This window comes from Octodon degus, unplaced genomic scaffold, assembly GCF_000260255.1.
Source record: "Octodon degus isolate 3935 unplaced genomic scaffold, OctDeg1.0 scaffold00072, whole genome shotgun sequence".
In the NCBI taxonomy this organism is placed as follows: domain Eukaryota; kingdom Metazoa; phylum Chordata; class Mammalia; order Rodentia; family Octodontidae; genus Octodon; species Octodon degus.
This window is the reverse complement of record NW_004524648.1, coordinates 673,378-692,034: the sequence shown is the minus strand read 5'-3', so window position 1 is coordinate 692,034 and position 18,657 is coordinate 673,378. Positions and strand designations below refer to the sequence as shown.

The 18,657-nt window shown below is 38.5% G+C and overlaps 1 protein-coding gene across 6 annotated transcripts in view; it reads left to right on the top strand.

Moving 5' to 3' along the window:
* Positions 1–18,657, top strand: part of Pafah1b1 (platelet activating factor acetylhydrolase 1b regulatory subunit 1) — an 83,718-nt gene that overhangs the window by 26,972 nt on the left and 38,089 nt on the right. For all 6 annotated transcript variants that reach the window (XM_004635329.2, XM_023719889.1, XM_023719888.1 and 3 more), the window contains one exon: positions 6,769–6,988. In XM_004635329.2, the coding sequence (XP_004635386.1) occupies positions 6,957–6,988 (32 nt within the window). In that variant the 5' untranslated portion in view covers positions 6,769–6,956. The remainder of the gene's footprint in view (positions 1–6,768; positions 6,989–18,657) is intronic.

Sequence of the window (18,657 nt, the reverse complement as noted above, 5' to 3'; positions counted from 1 at the left end):
AAAAAAAATACCTGACTTGAGACTTTTCCTTTTCTCTTTCCCTCCCCTTCCCTCTCCTCCCCTCTTTTTGTACCCAGGATTAAACTTGGGACCTTTTGCTTGCAGATAGGTGCTTATGCTGCTGAACTATATCCCTGACCCCCTGGGCTGTCCTTGAACTTCCAGTGAGCCTGCCTCAGCCTCCTGAGTGCTGGGATCACAGCCATGTGCCGAAAAAAAATTTTTTTTGAGGTGAGGCCTGATGCTGTATAGTTCCAGCTGGCCTGGACCTCACTGTGTAGCACAGGCTGGTCTGGAACTTGGGTGATCCTCCTGTTTCAGCCCTCCAAGTGGTGGGATTTTAAGTATGTGCCACTGCCCCTTGTTCAAAATTCTTGATTTTTTTCTTTTTTCCTTTTTTTCTACCATCAGCAATTAAATATTTGATTTAATTGAGGAAAAACAGCTATTTTTTTCATGTTTTCATCTGCTTACCAGCTTCTAAAATTTTTGCTTGTGGTACCACTTCTATTACTATTTCCTTGCTTTCTACCACTTTAAGCCATTTTACTGAAACCATTGTCATCCAAGTTATCGATGAATTTCAAGCTAACTATAGTAGACCAATCTCATCTTTGCTTGATATTTGGACAGATTTGGATTCTATTAATTGCCTCTCATAATATCCTGTTGGCTTCTGTGACATTCTGTTTTTTGTTAGCCTCAACAGTATATGCGTGCGTGTGTGTGCGTGCGCGCATGTGCGCGTGTGTCCATGTTGGCTTTTGCACTGAACTACGTTCCCAGCCCCTTTTAATTTCAATACAGGTTCTTAGTAAATTGCCCAGATTGGGCTCAAATTTATGAACCTCCTGCTTCAGCCTCCCAGAGTACTGAAATTATAGTCATGTGCCACTGTATCTCAATTTTAGACTCTTTAAGTGTTGATGTTCTTTTCCTAGCTCTAGGCTTGGCCTTTTGCTCAGCTTGCTCTGTCTGTTCTCCATTGGTCCGCTTATCCATTTCTGTACCCCACATTTAACACATTGTCTTAGTCACTTTTTCTTTACTGGGACATAATAGTTAATATCTACAGGTTCAGTAAGGAGAGGTTAATCTGGGTGAATGTTTTTAGAGGTGTCAGTCCATAGATGGTCAACTCTAATACAAAATGGTATAATGGAAATACCTTTTGACAGGAAAACTGCTCATCTAACAAACAGAAGCAGAGAACTGGGGAGGGAAATACATTCTTCTAGGTCACACCCACCCTCAGTGACCTAGCTCTTCCAGCCAGGCCCTGCCTCCTAATATTGCATTTAGCCATAGTACCCCCATGATACAGTCAGCTTTCAAAAATCCCATTTATGAGTTTGTAAAACCTTGGGGACATTTAGATACAAACTCTTTAACTCCATCTGTAAAGTAAAAAGTACCAGCCCTCATCTTGTGTTTGTTGTTTTAGAACAGGGATTGGACCAGTGCCAGTGATAAGGCAAGAGTTGTACCCCTGAGCTATATCTCCAGCCAACATTTTTTTTTGGTAGGTTGTTTCTTTTTTTTTTTTTTTTGGCAGAACCAGGGATTGAACTCAGGCCCTTGTGGCTTGTCAGGCAAGTGCTTATTCTACTGAGCCATCTTCCCAGCCCTTTTTTCGAACCCATTTGCTTGTACAGCTTCCTACTGTAATTAGTCTTATTTTCTTCATTCCTTTACATCTTAGAGTTTCTTGTTCAGCTTAGTTTCAAGCCAGAAATCCCTGAAAGTTATTCTTGACTCAGATTACCTTTCTCACTTTATAGCTGCCTACCTATAGTCACCAGTTTTGTAATAATTTTTTTTAATTTTTATTTTATTTATTTATTTATTTATTTGAGAGAGAGAGAGAGAGAGAGAGAGAGAGAGAGAGAGAGAGAGAAAGAAAGAGTGTGTGGCCAGCTCAGCCCACCAGGGGGCAGGGCTGGCTGGCATGTGGTGCTGGGGGATTGAACCGCGGTCCCTGATGCTTTTGCTAAGCTTGTTCCAAGTAGGTGCTTTAGACCACTGAGCCATCTCTCCAGCCCCTGTAATAATTATCTGATAAATTTATTTAATTCTTTTTTACTGCTGCTATCCTAGTATAGAATTTCACGATCCATCACTTTCATTCCTGCAAACTTCCTTTCTGGCTTGTTTTTTGCTTATCATCCTGACCTTATAAAAAACAGAAAACCTTACTACCTATAAAGTAAAACTAAAAACAAGCCTAAAAAACCCTTTATTGCCTAATGGCTTCTCATTGCCCCTTGGATAAATTGTAAAGAAATGAGCTTGTTTTTGTATTTCATTCCCTGTTTACACGCTTAGTTTTATTTGGAGTCTCACACTGGTCATACTGTTTTGTTTTTATTTTCTTTCTTGGCTTATTCTTTGAATAGATTGCGAACTCTTTGTTGTAAAGAATCCTTGGGGCCAGGGAGATGGCTCAGTGGAGTAAGCGCTTCCCTGGGAAGCGCAAGGGCCAGAGTTCAGTCCCAGGTTCCGGGGGGGGAAAAAAAAAAAAAATCCTTCTTCTGTTTTTCTTTTCAGAATCCTTCTATTAAACTTAGTGTTTAAAACAATGCCTAGTAGATAGTAGTGTTCTCTGTATATTTGATGAGGCCGGGGAGATGGCCCAGTGGAATAAGCGCTTCCCTGGCAAGTGCAAGGGCCTGAGTTCAATCCCCGGTTCCCAAAAAAACCAAAACAAACAAACACACACAATATATATTTGATGAATGAATCATTTGTTTAGCATACAAGTGTATGTTGAATGGTCTTACCATTATTAAACCATTTAATGGATTATTATGCCTAATATTACTATACCATTATGGTCATCATTCTTGTATGTTAATATTTTGACGGAGGCCACCCATCTCTGCAAATTAAGTTGGACCCTGTAATATATGTAGTGTACTGTTTTTTCCTGATAAAAGTAAGGATTTTTGCCTTGCCTCTTTTTTCCAGTTTAATATATATGATTAGTTTTTTGTTGTTGTAGCAGATAATAGAAACCTGTAGTTCAGATATTCACCACTATTAGATATCCTTATTTTATCCCTCCTATGTCCTTTTTCAGGCTGTATGAGTCCATAGATGCTTTGGCTAAGTAACAAGACTTTAAAAAGTGAGGGCTGAGAATTAAACACTAACCAGTTACTGTGTTCCTAGGTTATCCATTATGTTCGGTTCTAATTTCACTAATTATTATCAACAGTCATATTTTTCTGGATTTAAACAGTGGTACTGATAATTTTCAGTTGTCATATTTTTGCCACTGTATTCCAGATTGGAAGGATCTTTACAGATTATAAATTTCTACTTAGGCAATTGCTCAATGGAGAAAGATACCAATTCAGATCAGCTGCCATTGGGAGTGTATAAATGCTCATTTTTTTGACCCAGGGCTCATTTCAAACCAGGATTTGCTTTCTCATCCTTATTTTTTCTATCTATGACATTGTCTTTTTTTTTGATGGTAGTGGTGGCACTGATAAAAGTAATTCAAGACCTTCACATAGAGCTGCATCCAAGCCCTTCATCATTTTTTTATTGATGATGATAAGGGTAGGATCTCACTGTGAAGTCCAGGCTGGTCTTGAATTCACTACATAGCACAAGCTAGCATTGCAGTTGTAGTGATCCTCCTCCATAGCCTTCCAGGTGATGAGATTACAGGTATGCAGCATGATGCTCAGTTTATGTGTATATTTAAACTTTTCTTTTTCTTTTTTTTTTTTTTTTGAGACAGTCTCACTAATAAATGTCCAGCTGGTCTCCAGTTTGGGAACCCACTGGCTCAACCTCCCAAATTACAGGATTATAGATTATGTGTCAATATGCTTGGGTATTAGCGTGCACTGAGTTATATTCCCAACCCTTTGATTTTATTTATTTATTTGATACAGGGTCTTGCTACGCAGTTCAAATTTGTAGTGCTTCTCCTGTTTCAGCCTCCCCAGTGTGTTGGGATTACAGGTGTGTGCCACCAAGCCAGGTATTGGGGCAGGCACAGCATGTGGTACCGGGAATCATACTCAGGTCCTTAGGCTTGTAAGGCGGTGCTTAGACTGTGGAGCTATCTCCCCAGTCCTGATTTTATTTTAGACAGAGTTTTGCCAGACTGGCTTTGAACCTTGTAACTCTCCTGCCCCCACTCCCAAATGACTGGGACTGATATAAGGAAATGTAATTTCCAACCTACTAGAGATCCAAAACAGTGAGCTCATGTTCTCTAAAATCAAAGAATGAATTCTAGGAACAATGGAGGTTAACAGTAGGAAGAATTTATTGAGAGAAAGCTTCTTTCTGAGAGGGACAGAAGAGAGCCTAGAAATTGGATTGCCCACCAACCCCTACTTCGCAAGGGTTTTTATTGAGTGAAACCACAAGGTGAGGTATGCTTAAGGTGAGACAGAACTATAATGAACTAATAGTTAGCTAATATTGATCCAGTGGCAAATCATAGGATGGTTATGAGGTGGGAAAAAACTGTAGTCTACCAGTATACAACAAAGTGTAGTCCATTGCTAGGGCAGTATTAAGTGGGGAGCAAATGGGGAAATAGGCCATAGCAAGTACATATGGCCAAAGACTTTTCCTAACAGGATGGGTTAAAAACATCTGGTCCTCCACCCCAAGAAGATTGATTCCTATTTAGAATATCAATCACTGCTGTAGTGAAAATATATAGGTGAATAGTAGTTCTTTTTCTTGAAGCCTGGACTTGAGTAAATACACTTCCAGCCAGTTGTCTTTTGCATTGACCTCTTGAGGACTGAGCCCTGTCTGACTGCCTGTCATATTTCTACCTAATTTAGCTATCTGTATTAGGATTACCAGCATATACCACTGTGCTGACCTCTTTTTTTTTTTTTTTTTTTTGTTTAAGATGGGGTCACACTATGTAGTCCAGGTTGGCTTCACTCCGTGCTGATCCTCCTCCAACAGCCTTCAGAGTGTTGGGATTACAGGCGTGCAACACCAAGCCTGGCCTTTTTCTTTTTTAAATAAGACAGGGTTTCACTGTGTTGTGTTGCCCATGCTGACCTCGAACTCCACATTCTAGTGATTGTCCACTTAGGTATAACAGAGAAACAAAACCAGAGTTCTGGACTAATAAATGATTACTTAAGAAACTATCTGATTCCCCCCCCCAATTTTACTTTCATTTACTCCCACATAATTGATTACAGTACTTTTTAGAGTTTCTTTTGAGATTGGATCACACTGTGTAGTTCAGGCCAGGCTAACCTCAGACTCACCACAATTCTTTCAGCTTCTGGAGTTTCAGAGTCATAGTCATGTACCACCACGCCATTTTGTTATATAGAAATTGATTTGATGTTACAAATATATCAAATAAGGGCTCTGAAATTTTAAGTAGTACCCAGATACTAGGTTAAGAAGTGGATTTCTGTGAGCATATAGAAGCTAGGGTAGTTTGTTCAGTTTTGTTGTTTTTAAAATACATGTTTCTGAGGGGCACAAAATACATTGTAATTACATTAAACCAGTTTAACTGTGTTCATTCGGAAAACAGGAGATTGCTAAGCAGTTTATTTACATTATAAATACCAGCCATTATTGGGCCAGGTAGATAGCTCAGCAGCATAGTTACCTGCCTGACCAGTTTAAGGTCCTGAGTTCAATTTCTGGTCCCCCTGCCCTCATAAAAAAAGGTAAAATAAGTACTAGCCATTCTAAGGTGGCTGACAGTCAACGTTGAAGGTTATTTCAGTCAAGGATGATCCTATAATCATAGTTTTTATTTTTTATTTTTTAAAGACCCTGTGTATTTAGCACAGGGTCTGCAGGGTCACACTATGTAGATTGGACCCCTGTTTTTCAGCCTCCTGAGCGCTGGGATTTCAGGCGCATGCCACCAAGCCCAGTCTCAGTCACCCACAGTGCACCCCAGGGGTGGGGGCTGGGCCAGGCCGGCATGGTATGGTAATGCTGGGGATTGAATCCTGGTCCCAGCGCTCTGCTGAAGCATGTGCTTTAGTCCACTGAACGATCTGGCTGGCCTATCATAGTGTTTTTTTTTTTTTTTTTACCTTTTTGTAAATTAGAAATTTTAGTTTTTCACTTTAAGGAAAAATTATAGTCTTCTTGAGTAGGTAGGGTTTTTTGGTTTTGTTTTTGTGCTGTTGGGGATTGACCTAGGCCCTCATGTATGGTAGTCTAACACTGAACCACTGATCTTTATCCCCAGATATTGTAGGTTAATATTTTGAGATTAACGTGTCTGACAGGTAACATAAGGTTATGAGTACTTTCATGTTAAATTTCAAGCTAGTACTATTTTGTCTCATTAAAGGTAACTTAAGATATTTTAAAAGCTGCATATTTCGACAATGGTTGATTTTTACTGTAGGTTGAAAATGTTATGTTCATATTATTATAAATCTCGGGGCCTGGCCTTAGCTCAGTTGTTTAAGTGGCTGCCTCCACAAAGCTGTCAGCCTCAGGTTGCTGTAGTTCGATCTCCACAACACTCCAGCCAGCCAAACCACCCCTGAGGGCATTCAGAGCAAAAAAAAAAAAAAAAAAAAAAGCCTTATATATTATAAATCTCATTAAAATGTGTACTATAATTAAAATTTTATTTTATTTTATTTTTTGGCGGAACCAGGGATTGAACTCAGGCCCTTGCGCTTGCCAGGGAAGCGCTTATTCCACTGACCCATCTCCCCAGACCCTATAATTAAAATTTTAGACTTTGAATTTTGAGTCAAAAATTATTTTCTCTCTTTTTCTTCTTAGGTGGAATGAACCATATGTGTTGAATTATCTCGTTACTGATTGGATCCATTTGTAAAAGAATCGTTTTTCTCCTGTGTGGAAGCCACTTTGTGGCATATTTACTTACAAGTCCAAGGATTGGAAAGCCCTTTGATTTCCTGAAGGAGGGACATACCACTGTATCAAATAAGCTTGATGTTACAGCCAAAATGGTGCTGTCCCAGAGACAACGAGATGAGCTGTAAGTTTCTCTGTTTTGTGCTCTAGAAAAATAACTCCTGTCATAAGAGACAAAGTAATAAAACATATCTTTGGTAGATCTGTTCTAATAGTAAAACTGTTTTCTACCAGTGTTCACATGTTGGTTTAGTTGTTTTGATTGTAAAACTAGGTCTTCATTTTTCTCTTTTGGAGAGGGGTTTGAGACATGGTCACACTGTGTAGTCCAGACTGGCCTCAAAGTTGCTATTTTCTTGCCTCAGTTTTCTGAGTGCTAAGAGTACAGACATAATACCATCATGCCCAGCTGATACTGGGTCTTATTTTGACATAGAAGTATATATCCTTTTAAATTTATCATGTATAAATTTAAATTAAATTGATAAGTTTTATCCTGTTTGTCTTTTAAATATATTACATTCAAAAGGAAGATAAATGCTTCTTTTTGTCTGGAATATGTCTTAGAAACATGAAAGTCTTGTTTTTGGTACTAACACTTGCCTTGGTGTATTTTTATCTTTTTATTATCCAATGGTGGTTATAGGATTTGAACTTTATGAGGTGTTAATATACATTATAAGAGATGTGATAGTTTGACTACTGCTCTTGTTTGGTATTCCATATACTATAGCATTCCATTTTTGTAGTAACAATACAGAGCAAAAAACTTTATGATGCAGATTTTTAAATTTGTTTTTGTATTTTGAGACAGGTCTCAGTATGTAGTCTGTGCTGACCTTGCAGTGATCTTTTTGGAGCATGGTGGCACACATTTGTAATTGCAGCACTCAGGAGGCTGAGGCAGAAGGATCACTATGAGTTTGAGCCCAGCCTGTGCTACATAGTGACGTCATGTCTCCAAAAAAATCAACCTAGTAACAACTAAAAAGGTTTTCTATAGTTGAAAAATTGGAAATATTTTTAAAAGATGTAAGATATATATATATATATACACACACACACACACACACACACATATTTTCTGTTTTATCAGGTTCCTATTATTAACATTTTGTACCATTTGTTTTGTCCTGTAAGGCTATGTGTGTAAGGTGCACAAATAATTATTTTCCTAAATTGAGAGTGAGTTATATATAACAAAGACTACAGGTCTTAAGAATAGGACATTCTAGGGCCGGCCAGATAGCTCAGCAGACTAAAGCACGTGCTTAGGCAGAGCGCAGGGACTGGGGTTCGATTAAGACTGAACATGGCAAAAAACAAAACAAAACAAAACAAAACAGTGTGGCAGCACACACCTGTAATCCCAGTGCTTGGGAGGCTGAAAATAGGAGGATCACTACAAGTCCTGTCTATGTAATGAGACCCTGTAGACTCTGTACTAAATATATAAAAAAATAAAAAGTAGGAATAGGACATTGTTTAACATTTATTTATTGTGTGTGTGAGTGTGTGTGTGTGTGTGTGTGTGTGTATGTGTGTGTGTGGCCAGCTCAGCCCACCAGGGGGTGGGGCTGGCTGGCATGTGGTGCTGGGGGATTGAACCGCGGTCCCTGTGCTTTGCCAAGCTTGTTCTAAGTAGGTGCTTTAGACCACTGAGCCATCTCTCCAGCCCCTCCATTCAGTCTTGAATCAAATGTTGTATTTAGTTGTCATTTTATATCTTAGCTTTTCTCTCTCTTCTGTTTAATTTGCAGTACTGGAATTTGAACCCAGACCCTTCATGCTGAGCTACATTCCCAGCTCTTTTTTTTTATTTTTGAGACACAGTCTTGATGTGTTGCCACATTGCTTTTTATAACTGTGACCCCTTTCCTTAGTCTTCCAGAGTGCTGGGATTACAAACTTAAGTCACTGGTGCCCTGCTAATTTTATGTCTTTTTAGTCTCATTTAACCTTTAACATTTTCCTAGCTTGTCTTTGATTTATGTGATGCTAGTAGTCTTGTGGTTTCTTATAAATAGAATGTTCTGCATTTTGAATTTGTCCATTATTTCCTCATGGTTAGATAATGTTTTGTGTAAGTGGGGAAGATCATAAGGTCATGCATACATTCTTGTTTTCAGTCAGTATTCCCTCCAAGCTTACTATCCATTGATAATTCTTGCTTGAACCATTCACTTTTTTTTTTTTTTTTTTTTTTTGCTCCGAATGCCTTCAGGGCAGGTTTGGCTGTCTTGTGCTGTGGGGATCGAACCACAGCAACCTGAGCCTGACTGCTTTGTTGAAGCAGCCACTTAAAGAACTGAGCTAAGGGGCAGGCCTCCGAACCATTCACTTTTACAGTAGTTGTGATACTGTTTTCTGACATCATTACTCATTCCACATTTATGTTAATACTCATGATTTTGCTATAAACAAGGAGCCTTTTTCTTATGAGTTCTTATATATTCAGCTTATCATTCATTGCTTTTGTTACTGTTTTCATAGTTGGATTGTCCCAGATTTGGCCCATATGGTTTCTCTTCAGTTGGTTCTTCTGTATGGCTCCATCATTTTGGGAGAGAACTTTAACTTTCTAGTATAACAAGATATTCTAAACTTATTGTATCCCTATTGTCTTGATTACTTTTCTCTTGTTGCTGACACCCAGAATTAAGGACACTTAAGAATTGAGGAAGAAAAGCCTTATTTAGTTCACAGTTTGTGGAGGTTTCATGCCATACGGCTAACTCCAAGGCAGAGTGGCACATGGCAGAAGGCAGCAGTTCGTGGTGGTGGAAAACAGCAAGAGCAAACAAGGAGGAACACTGGCAGAGAGCAAACCTCTTTTTCCCTCCTTTATATTGCACTCAGGCTATCTGTCCCAAGGTGGGTGTAGCCTTAGCATCCATAGTCCCAGCATTGGATTATTAATCACAAAATCACAAGCTCAGCAGTCTAAAGTGCCTGCTTAGGCAAGCACAGGGGCAGACCATGGTTCGATTCCCGGCACCACATGCAGTGCCATCCCCACCCCCAGGGCAGGCTGAGCCAGCCACAAAAAAATAGTAATAAAAAGTATATATAAAAGGAGAAAATATATAATCTTTATGAATTATAAAAACAAAGGTCAAAAATGAGCTATACATTCAAAAATAATGACGAAGTAAGACCAAAAGAAGCAAGGGGAAGAAATTATAATCAGTAAAAGCTGAATGTAATAAAATGGAAAATATAGCCTGGTCAACTTTGGTTAAAGCCAAAAACTAGCTATTTAGGAAGACTGATAAAACTGATGTAATAATGGAAAAAGAGCTGGGGTTAATATATAGTGGTAAAATACTTTCTGAGCAAAACTCTGGTTTGGATCCACTGTACCACAGAGAAAGGGAGACAGAGACAAAACTGGAAAGAAAAAAAGATAACAAGGACAACAAATATATTTTGGAGATTTTAAAAATTATGAGAATGGGCTGGTGAGATGGCTCAGTGGTCTAAAGCACCTACTTAGAACAAGCTAAGCTAAGCAAAGCACAGGGACTGCAGTTCAATCCCCCAGCACCACATGCCAGCCAGCCCCGCCCCCTGGTGGGCTGAGCTGGCCACACACACACAAAATGAAAATAAATAAATAAAAATTAAAAAAAAATAAAAATAAAAATTATGAGAATGCTTTTATTACCTTAAGTTTGAAAAATAAGTGATAATGGATCCTTTTTAAAAAGACAATATGGTAAAATGGTCTCAAGTAAAAATCTTGAGTAAATCCTTAACTATAGAAGACATTATAAAGTTCAGTGTAAGTTTCAAACCCAGACTTTTTTTGTTTTGTTTTTGGTACAGGGTGTTTGTTCCTCTGTAGTTCATTCTTGTTTTTTTTTTTTTTTTTTTTGGCGGAACCGAGGATTGAACTCAGGCCCTTGTGCTTGCCAGGCAAGCGCTTATTCTACTGAGCCATCCCCCCGGTCCCTCCTCTGTAGTTCAGAATGGCAATGACCTCACTGTATAGCCAGATTGGACCCTAACTAATGGCAATTCTCCTACGTTAGCCTCACGAGTGCTGGGATTACAGGCATGTGCTACCATGCTTGGCAAACCCAGTCAGATTTTCAAACCTAGATTCATATGTTGTCAAATTGTTAAAGGAAGTTACTTCCCAGATAATATCTTTTCTAGTACATGAAGATTTTTCTAGTACAAGAAAATTTTAAGAGTTCACCTTTTGTGAAGCAAGCAAAACCTTGATAGCAATGCTTGGCAAAAGGGGAAATATAAAAAGAATTTTCAGAGTAATTCTAATTTTAAATTTCTGTTTGGTTATTTGAGACAGATCTTGCTCTATAACCCAGGCTGGCTTGAATCCCAGTCCTCTTACTTTGGTTTCCTACATACTAAGATTTCAGGTATATACCACTATGCTCAGCTCAGGTTAATTTTTAATGTGAAGTCAGCTACAAAAATGCTAAGTAACCTAACAGTTGAACTCAGTAGGCACGGAGGCTATATTCTAATCATGCAAGGATGTTCAACAGTAAGAAACCTGCTAGCTAGGCAAGGTGAATCCAGGCTTTTTTGTAATCTTAGCTACAGATGAAGGAGGAGCAGAAGGATCACAAGTTTGAGCTGAGGTTTGGCAGTTTAGCAATTTATTAACGCCTTTTTGCAAAGAAATGGTAAAAGATGGGTATGGTGGTGAGTGCCTATAATCCCAACACTTGGGGGGCAGAAGCAAGAAGATTGATATGAATTTAAGGTGACCCTGGTTTAGAAAGTGAGTTCAAGGGGGCTGGTGAGATGGCTCAGTGGTCTAAAGCACCTACTTAGAACAAGCCAAGCTAAACAAAAGCACAGGGACCGCGGTTCAATCCCCAGCACCACATGCCAGCCAGCCCCGCCCCCTGGTGGGCTGAACTGGTCACACACACACACACACACACTAAATAAATAAATAAATAAATTAAAAAAAAAAAGAAAGTGAGTTCAAGGCCAGCCTGAATTTCATTGTGAAACCTATCTCAAAAAGATCCCTTCGCAAAAATAATTTTTTAAAAATGTATTTTAGTACAGGGTCTACAGGGTCTCACTACGTTGATTGGACTCATAGTGATTCTCCTGTTTTCAGCCTCCCACGCGCTGGAATTACCAGCATGGGATACTAAGCCCAGTCTCATTCCCCTTCTCAGTGTTCCCCAGGAGTGGGGCTGGCACAGCAGGCTGGGGATTGAACCCTGGTCACTGTGCTCTGCCTAAGCAGGTGCTTTAGTCCACTGAGCTATCTGGCCGGCCCACAAAAATAAATTTCAGAGAAACAGTAAAAAAGGAATGGGGATGTAGCCTAGTGGCAGAGCGCTCCTGGGTTCAATCTCCATTTGCACTTTAAAAAGAAAAGAGGGTTGGGGAAACAGCTGAGCTGCATAATAAGCACCTGCCTGGCAAGTGCAAGGGTCTGAGTCCAGTCCCAGGTACCCCCAATAAATAAAGAATAAAAAGAAACCTCATCAATAAACAAGGGGAAAATATGCCCAATCCAAAAGATATTTTTATGTGTACAGTGGATTTTTTGCTTTGATGTACATTTCCATTAGTGAAAAACAAGCACAAATTTCTGTGCTAAAAGTTTAAATACATATAAGATTCTTGCTAATGAAAAAGAATCAGAACTCTTAGAAGGTCTGTTTGTAGGTGATAGCATATACAATTAAAGTAGGGTAAGTGTGGTTGCCTCAAAGAAGATAGCATACAGAGGTAAATTGTTTTGTTATTAGATTATGTATTAGAGAAGATTTATTTGTTCATTTTTGTTTTTATTTGTATACTTGAAATGGAGTCCCAGTGTTTTGCCCAGGCTGTTCTTGACTTGCTGGACTAAAGTGATCCTCCTATCTCAGCCTCATTAGTAACTAGGACCATTTATGTAAGCTACCCTAGCAATCCATGCTTGTGAATGAAAAAGGCAGTAATGGAAAAATGTAAGAACTCTTGAATTAATAAAAATAAGTGCAATCCTAAGTGTAATTTTTCATGAAAAGGGCTAGGGATGGAGATTAGCTGTAGAGGCTCCCTGGGTTCAGTCCACAGTTCTGGGGATGGCAGGGGAATGTTTGTGAAATAGACTCAATAGATTAGTGGAATAAACAAATCTATGAAGTTTAGTATGCGCTGGAAAATACTGCTGTAATAGTAAAAGCCCAGTGGTGAACAAGTGGAAAACAAATTCAGCCTCTGATAAAGAACTTCAAGATGTAAAGTGGCAGAAACTATAAGTGAATGGTAGCCTTTAGTATATTAAAATATAAAACTGCATAAAGACAGACCTCAAACAGAATTAAAATAGAAGCAATTAGCTAAGGGAAATGTTTGCAACACATATAACAAAGAAATAACATTTAGAATATGTGAAGGTGGGCTGGGGCGATTGGTAGCTTGGCATAACTGCCTGCCTTGCAAGTGCAAGGTCATGAGTTCAATCTCTGATACCATATGCTGTGCCACCCCTGAAACTAGGCATGGTGATGCATACCTGTGATCTCAGCACTGGAAAGGCTGAGACAGGAGGGTCACTGAGTCCAAAAGGTATAGTGAGACCCTGTATCCCTTAAATAATTTTTAAACATCAAAATATTTTAATTAAACTACAGAAAACAGTGATTATAGTACAGGATATTCATAAGCAAAGATATACATTGATTGATTGATTGATTGATTGATTGATTGATTGATTTTGCTACCGGGGATTGAACTCAGGCAGACAGATTGTGCTTGGTCGGGCAGACAATTATTCTACTGAGCTATCTCCCCGGCCCCACACCATGTTTTAAGTACTTAAAAGTACTTAACAAATAGTAAGACTATTTGTTTCCTTAACATTTTTCTGTATTTTAAGTTCGTACATGAAGATGATCAGATTTACCATTTTGGGAGAGTAGGGAGAAAAAAGTATACTTATCACTAGCTAGATGTGCACACTGTATGCTCCATTATTTATATGCAAGGCCCAGGTGACTGGAAGTACAGTTGACAGGCATTTTAATAAACTGGACAGCCATTTGTTTCTGCACAAGGCATCTTTACACAGGAGCAAATGGGAGAAAACAGGAAACAACCAAGCACTCTGCACTGCAACACATCACCCTAACAGCTATTCAGCATTACTCAACTGCTGTACAACTGTGCCTAGTGCATAAAAATACATGAGAGATTAGAATTGTGTTCCAATAAATGTTTTTAAAAATTAATAAAAATGATCATAACCAGGAGGAAAAATCAGAAAAAATGAATATCATGGTCATTCACTGTTAGTAAAGTAAATTAAAGTTGGTCAGATTTAGTCTTGTTAGAGATTTTCTAAAATGATAAAATTGAGATGCTAGTATTTGCTAATAGTAGGAAATGAATTCTTTGAAAAAAAATTATTTTTGGCAGCACAAAAAAAAAAAAAAGAAAAAAAAAATCAGGCTCAAACAGAGGGCCTTGGTTATCCCCTTAGTTCAATGGATGTTTTTCAGACACTGGTACTTAGGTGTATAGATAGTTAAAATTTCTTTAAGGCTCAATTTGTCAGTATCATTTAATATATATATTCTTTGATCTGACAGTGTGTACCTTGTATGTCTTAGGGATAGCTATATAAAAAGATGTTTGTTACGTTGTTTATAATAATAAGAAACTCTTCATTGGAAAAGTTTATCCTTCAAGGGATATATTATGCTATATTCTTCCTATGAGGCTAATATATAACAGTTAAGAGAATGTGGTATAGTATATTTATATACATGTATAGAAAAAGAGCTCTAAACTCTGAAGTGAAATAATCTGGTTGCCAAATAAGATGATACATTTTTGTTAAAAAGTCTCTCCAACACAACTTCCTTTCAGTGTGTATCTATGTAGATACACAGAAAAAAGTCCAAAAGAAGACATGCGGAGAAAAAAAAAAAGACATGCGAAAATGTTACCTGCCTTTAACAGTACTATTTTCAGTATTTTATTTTATTTTTTTTTTAATTTTTTTTTTTTTATTATTATTATTATTTTTTTAATGTGTGTGTGTGTGTGTGTGTGTGTGTGTGTGGCCAGCTCAGCCCACCAGGGGGCGGGGCGGGGCGGGCTGGCTAGCATGTGGTGCTGGGGGATTGAACCGTGGTCCCTGTGCTTTGCTGAGCTTGTTTTAAGTAGGTGCTTTAGACCACTGAGCCATCTCACCAGCCCCTATTTTCAGTATTTTATATGTTGAATGTGTGGTATAAATAAAATGAGATTTTAATGTGTTTTTTTAAACTGAGTTATTGTCCTTTGTTTATTTATTTTTGTTGTTGTTGTTGTTTTGTTTTTTTGCGGAACCGGGGATTGAACTCGGGCCCCTGCGCTTGCCAGGCAAGTGCTTATTCCACTGAGCCATCTCCCCGGCCCCAAAGAACTGAGCTAAGAGGCAGGTCCTGTTTTGGTTTTTTTTTTGGCGGAACTGAGGATTGAACTCAGGCCCTTATACTTGCCAGGCAAGTGCTTATTCTACTGCGCTGTCTCCTCAGCCCTCTTTGGTATTATAGGTTGCATTGGGAAAGGTTTCTTTTTGAGACAAGTTCTATAAGTAGTTCAAGCTGGCCTTGAACTCACTGTATAGCCAGTTTGGGCTCTAACTCGTGGCAGTCTTCCTGCCTCAGCCTTCTGAGTGCTGGGATACAGGTGTACGCCAACATGGCCTGGCTAAACTGACTTTTTAAAAGTGATTTGTAAGTCTTTTTAGAATAGTTTATCTCTTTAGCTAATTCTGACCCGTGTGTATAAGGCTAATTTTCTTTGACTTTCTCTTAAACCCTGTTTGGCCTGTAAACATTTTCTCTGTGTGTATGAGAGCGTGTGTTTGGACCTTGATCTTTATCTTCATTTGGAGTTGTTTTTCCTCCCTTTTATTCTGAGGTGCTGTTGATCAGTATATTGATTTAATATCAGCTTTTGGTGGGATGAAGAAATACCATTTGCAAGTGGCATCCAGATTTCATAAGTATGAAAATGCAGGAGATGGGATTTTGTGCATTAAATGGACAAAATCTTCAAGGAGTTTTGAATCTGTTATAAAAGAGAGTTATGAATAAAGATATGAATACAGAGTCCTAGCACTAAAAAAGAAATTTGTAGTGAGTAGGAGTGGAAAGATTTTAAAGGGGTGGAGATTTTTGTTTGCTACTTGAAGAATTAGTGGGATTTAGAGAAGAATATTATTTGCTGGGCACAGACAATAAATAATGGGTGGCCTAACAATTTTTATCTTGTAGCATGTACACACAAACATAAAATTTCTAGAAGCCAGAACCAAAATCAGATGCATGATTGGCTTGAAATTTATCCCCAATGTTAAATGTTACTAACAAACCTTATGAATAATTAGGAGAAACTAATTTTTCAATGTAAGAAAAATTGGAAAACACAGGAAAAGAAGATATTTCCAGATCGCACTTGCAGGCTGTCCTGTGTCACTGCTGTAATAGAAATATTCCAAGGCCGAGGAGATACCTCAGCAGTGTGAGTGCCTGCCTGGCAAGCACAGGGATCTGAGTTTGATACCTGGAACTCCATACATACTGTACCAGCCCCAAAACTGGGTATAGTGTTGCATGCCTGTAATCAAAGTGCTGGGAAGCCTGAGACAGGAAGATCACTATGAGTCTGAACTGTGTAGTGAAACCCTGTAGCAAGTAAATAAATAGGAATAGCCCTTCCAGATTTTCCCCTCAGTTTTTCTTTTCTTTTAAATTTTTTAATAGATTGCAAATTGAAAATAAATTATTTACAAACATAATTGAATATAACAATAAAAACTATCCAAAATAAAAATGAAGAAAGAATTTACAGATGAGTCATAATAGTTCACTGTGTCAAAACCAAGAAACTTATATTCATATAATTAGAATTCTCAGTTTTCCTAACAAGGGGTCATCTTACAGAATTATGAAGATTTAATATAACATACTCAAAATGCTTAACATTAAGCCTGATAGGAAGTAAATGTTTACTGAATCCTAGCTGCTTTTACTATACATAATGTTCTGTTTCTTGATACTTTATTACCTTTTTGTCATAATAAAAACAAAGTTAATAATATACGTGCTTAAAATTACACAATTTAAGGGCCAGTGAGATAGCTCAGCGGACTCTAGCACTTGCTTAGTACATTAGGGGCCAGGGGATTCAGGTACCATATGCCCCCTACCCCCTAGTCAGTGATGTAGTCTGGGTGTGGTGGCGTATGCCTGTAATCCCAGCACTAAGGATGCTGAAAATAGGAGACTCACTAGAGTCTGAATTGTGTAGTGAGACTCTGCGTGCGCACACACACCCACACCTCTACACAATTTATAGAAAGTTTTGTTTTCAAATTATTTCAGGGCCGGGGGGATGGCTCAGTGGAATAAGTGCTTCCCTGGCAAGCGCAAAGACCTGAGTTCAATCCCTGGTTCCGCAAAAAAAAAAAAAAAACAGTATATAAGGGGCCGGGGAGATGGCTCAGTGGAATAAGTGCTTCCCTGGCAAGCGCAAGGGCCTGAGTTCAATCCCTGGTTCTGAAGGGGGGAGGGGGTGAATGATACATAGAAATAAAATAAAAACCAATTTCTAAAACAAAAAAATCAAATTATTTCAAGTCACAGTATTCATCACACATATTTACTTTTTGTTTTATTTTAGTTTTTTTTTTAAACATTTATTTATTGTGTGTGTGTGTGTGTGTGTGTGTGGCCAGCTCAGCCCACCAGGGGGCGCAGCTGGCTGGCATGTGGTGGTGGGGGATTGAACCGTGGTCCCTGTACTTTGCCAAGCTTGTTCCAAGTAGGTGCTTTAGACCACTGAGCCATCTCTCCAGCCCTGTTTTATTTTAGGAATTGCTTAGTTTTGGTATTGCTTCATCTTTTTTGTTTTACTAAGACAGAATCTTGCTATATATATAATCCAGGCTAGTCTTTTTTTTTTTTTTTTTTTTGTGGAACCGGGGATTGAACTCAGGCCCTTATGCTTGCCAGGCAAGCACTTACTATTCTACTGAGCCATCTCCCCAGCCCCAGGCTAGTCTTAAACTTGCTGTGTAGCTAGCCCAAGTTGGCCTCAAATTCACATCATTCTGCCTTAACCTCTTGAGTGCTAGAATGACAAGCACATACCACCACTTTTTTCTTGTTCCTTTCTGTTGAGTTGTTTAATATCTTTCTTGTTGATTTTTAGGAAGGCTTTAGTAAAGATAGCTACTCTTCATCAGAGGGTGTAAATATGGGGTGTGGTAGAAAGATAAGGTACGATATAAGTTTAAATTTTAAGAAAATGTATTATAGGGCCAGGGATATAGCTCAGTGGCATAAGTGCCTACCTGGTAAGTACAAGGTCCTGAGTTTGATCACTGGTACCAAGAAAACAAACCAAAACCAAAAATGTGTTATAGTAACACACATTGCCATTAATCTTCTCTCAGAAATTCCCCCTCATTTCACTTCAGACATGCTATTCCATCATTCTTGCCACTTTCTCAAGCAGTTCTTTGCATTGAGTGTGCCTATAGGTGCACTGTCACAGGTGCCTTTCTGTCTTAAATCAATTGAAAATATTTACCTTTTGTAACCACTTTGATTTTGGAGAAGAGCCAGAAGTTGCATGGTGAATAAGGTGGAATGTTTTTATGAGTCTTCCTTACTGTCATATAGCATGTGGCAGGAGTGATCACTGGTTTTGGTCACACTTTGTAAATATACAAAGCAGGGGGAGGGGTGTGTTGAGCAGGATTAATGGCAATATGTCATTCACTGTATTTTTTTTTTTTTTTTGCAG